Genomic DNA, 4,042 nt, shown 5'->3' with positions numbered 1-4,042 from the left:
GTGTACTAGGAGGAAAGAAAAGCTATAATGGAGATTGTTGGCAACATAATGACATGTGCATTAGGGAGGTGTAATCACTAAGATGATTCCTAAATATTTCCTCCCTTACCTTAAGCCGAAATTACAACCAAATGAAAGTCCTCTTGATTCCTTGAGAAATATGTGCGAAAGTAATAATACACTATTGGCAAGCTTATGGTATGTTGAGAAAAGCAAGAACTTCTTTTGTAAGGGTGAGTTGATTTTTTGAAAAATAGGCCTTATTGATATTGCAAATTGCTTGAGTGAAAGGCTTTACTAAACATAAACAAGTGAAGGCATTCATGGCATGTGTAGGATTATCTAATTGGTGTGGTTGTATAAGTTTACATTAGCCCGGAAAAATAATAAAAGGGTCATTCTTTGAGCATGTGTTTTACTTGGTGTAAATGTTGTGAATTGTTGCATCCATTGTGAACTACAAGATCATGATTAAAAATGTTTGGTTGATTTTAAGGTGGGTTGATAAGTCCAAGGGTTGTGAAAAAGAGTTGATAGTCAAGAGATTGTTTGAGGATAAACAAAATTCTAAGTGTGGGGTGGTGATCTTAGGCACGGGGCATGATCTGAACCCTGTCTAATTAGATGATGAACTTCACTGGTTGGAAATTCCTCCGCAAAAGACGCATTCACAAGAATTCTATCCAATCTCCTTCTATTCGTCCATTCCACCAAGTGTATTTACTCCCAAAATATTTTACCTCTGATTATGCACAATTGCTAATACAATGTGCAAAATCAGTAGCCATCTCTCTCTAGACCTCACTTGTGAGATTACACTAGATATTATGTCATAGTTTGAATCTCATGAAATGAAAAGTTACAAATAATTTGAGACGGTTTGGAGCAACAAGATGCTAATTAAAAACTTAAAACATTAATAAGACTTCATAATCAAGATTCTTTCCAACTTGCAAAAAGGAAACTACCTAGCAAGTACACTTTATTAGTTAAATAAACCTACTTCATTCATATATAGCTTGCATAAGGTGAGGGAAAAAAAGTTGGGCTTGTAAGTGAATGTAACTTCTTGATAATTAACTTGCATATGGAAGTGATAGGGCTAAAGAGATGAACCATCAAACCATAATGGCCTGTGCCTTGGAAATTCTGAGGCCCAAATGCTATAATTTGCCTGGTCCATATTAGAATAAAGCCCAGATCCCATGTGATTGAGGCCCAGTCTGCAATCACATTTATGTGCATACATTTGCCCATTGCCCTGATAAGGGGCATACTGAGTACCAACTTGTGACACTTCTGACCTCGAGCTACAACCATTGAACCTTGATCTTGCATTATTGTAATGGTCATGTTGAAGGGGTCCAAAATCGAAATCTAAATTAGGACCAACACGTGGATTTTTCATCGTTGTCTTTGGAATGGCCATTTCACAAGTCAAATTGTGTCCATCAACACACTTGTTAGGTTCATAAATTGCTGTTTTTGCACCTACAGGTGTTTTGTACACGAAAATCACATAGCCTCTTGATTTTCTTGTTTCCTTATCGAAACCAAATGGACCCTTTTCTATGACACCATAAGATGAAAAGTACTCCAACAATTTACTTGGACACATGTCATGTGGCACGTTGGACACGTAAATAGTACGTAGAGACTCGTCATTTACGTCTCTAATTCTCGATCTAGCAACTTTTGTAATCGTCATTTTACCATCAATAGTCTTGTATGGCTCTTTCAATGCCATTAACATGCTCCTTACATTCTTGAAAATCACAAAGCCATACTCTTTGCTCACACCAAATTTATCTCTAACCACCAACGCGTCTTTGATTTCTCCATAGGCAGAGAAAATTTGACGTAGAGTCTGAGACGTAGTACGAATCCCAAGACTTCCAATGAAGAGCTTATGATGCGTAAATCCATCGTGGGACGACGTAGTTTTAGTCCCAAGAAGTACATTTTCTAGTACCCCGGGAAGTAAAATAGTGATGCCTTCAACAATTTTATTGATTTGGTCATGAGAAAGAGTTTGACTAACGTTTTGTAGGCTCATTTCTTGCTTATTATTTTTGTTCAAATGAAAATTTAGCAATAACTCTGTTGCATTATTTAGGAAATGCAAACATTTTAGTAGGAATATTCTTGAAAGTTCTTTGAGTTTTGAAGTGAAAACAAATCCAAGATTTTGACTCATTTTTTTGCAAAGTCAAAAAGGAAGTAGTAATGAAGAGAGAAAGATGATTTACTTCTTGTTTTACGAAGGTTTATATAGAGGGCCGAATGTCAACCTATGTACGATGTTGATTGGATAATTTTTGTAGCTTCCTATTATCTGGTAAAGAATAATATTTTTTTCTATCATTTTGTAGGTACAAACTAATAACTTTTGATATGTTTGGTCGAGTGGGGAAACAATTGATGAAAATATATTATTCTAGAATGTTTGGTAAAATTGAATGTCCTGACCTAACACGATCTATAACAATCACTTAATTGTAAGAATAATAGTTTTTATACGAAATAGAAACTTTTTAATATATAATCATGTGCTATGATTTTGAACAAAATAGAAACTTTTTAATATATAATCATGCATGTGCTATGATTTTGAGTAAAATAGAATTATTTTTAATATATAATCATGCATGTGCTATGATTTTGAGTAAAATAGAAAATTTTAATTATTTTTTTGCCTTTTGAAATTCACAATGCAAACAATATATGAATGCTTACCTTATTAAGATGTAGTAAAATCATATAGGGCATTTTAATTGACATCATTATTTCAATCATTAATTTTTTACATTTTAGAAAGAAGGAAACAAACTTTTTTAAAAAAGAAAACAAGAAAATGAGAGGAAAAGGCAAAAAATGAGAAAAAAAAATATTACTTTTCTCGTAGAGACACACCATAAATAAGTAATATATTTATTTTTGTTTTCTCTTTTTAATACATGTCAATAAAAAAATATTTATCTAAGCCCTATATCTACTAATAATATTCATATTAATGATTTAAAAATTATATATAAAAAAATTCTTTCACATGAAAATTGTCACTTACTCACTTATGCCATCTCCACTAAAGTTAAAGTTACTAATTGTGTGTTAATGATTTGCACATGATTTGCTTCAACATAAACGGCCCAACCCAAACCTCAGTACCCTTAAATATCCTATTTTGAGAGGCATCATAAGTTTCTTTAAGAAATAATATGTTATAAGTATTTATTTAAAAAATATTGAGTATTATTTGTCAAAAAAAATGGAAAAATTGCAGAAATCCCACCTTTTAGTTTACTTATTACCATTATCCCCTATAAGTTTTACAAATCTCCAAAATCCCTCATTTTCGCACATCAGATTAGTGTATCTCGCGCATCAATTTAGTGTATCTCGCGCATCAGATTAGTGTATCTCGATAGTGTGTCATGTATAATGTATCATGTATAGAATGTAATGTATATAACTTAACGATTAATGTATCTCGCGCATCATATTAATGTATCAACGCTTATATTATTGTATCCGTTTTAAGGGATTTCTGTAATTATAAACTTTTAAGGGATAGATTGTAATTTTGCCTTAAAAGTATGTGATTTCTGTAATTTCCCCACTTTTTGTATAAGAGAACAAAATTATTAAAAGTTTTACTAATTTAGAATACTATGTCTTAACTCTTAAGTAGGTGCGGGCGTTTGGTATTTGATTTGAGTTTTCCAAATTTCGGGTTTGGTAATTCGGTAATTGATAATTAAAAGTAGATATAAAATATCAAAATTTTAAATTTCGGTTCGGTAATTCGATAAACAGTAAATTAAACTTCAGTTTGGTATGGTATCGGTAATATCATATTGAAGTTATAGCCAATTGTATTACAAAGTTACTATCATTTCTCTAATCGTTTTTATTTTTTTATATGGAGGCACGATATTATAGAAGATCAACAAGTAAGAAGACATCAGGAAAAACAAATCGATACAACTGAAAGACATGTATTTGGATTGTTTATGCTTATTCATTAACTTTCTCTTAGAAC

The 4,042-nt window shown here is 31.9% G+C and overlaps 1 protein-coding gene across 1 annotated transcript; it reads right to left on the bottom strand.

Moving 5' to 3' along the window:
* Positions 1-1,102: 1,102 nt before the first annotated feature.
* Positions 1,103-2,056, bottom strand: LOC125839929 (UBP1-associated protein 2C-like). The gene has a single exon (XM_049518893.1). The coding sequence runs from the start codon at positions 2,054-2,056 to the stop codon at positions 1,103-1,105; it is 954 nt and encodes a 317-aa protein (XP_049374850.1).
* Between the last annotated feature and the right edge of the window lie 1,986 nt (positions 2,057-4,042).

Source organism: Solanum verrucosum, unplaced genomic scaffold (genome assembly GCF_900185275.1).
Source record: "Solanum verrucosum unplaced genomic scaffold, falcon-dt-bn FXZP01000177.1, whole genome shotgun sequence".
Classification (NCBI taxonomy): Eukaryota; Viridiplantae; Streptophyta; class Magnoliopsida; order Solanales; family Solanaceae; genus Solanum; species Solanum verrucosum.
Note: the sequence above shows the minus strand (reverse complement) of the source record. Positions and strands in the feature narration are given on the sequence as shown.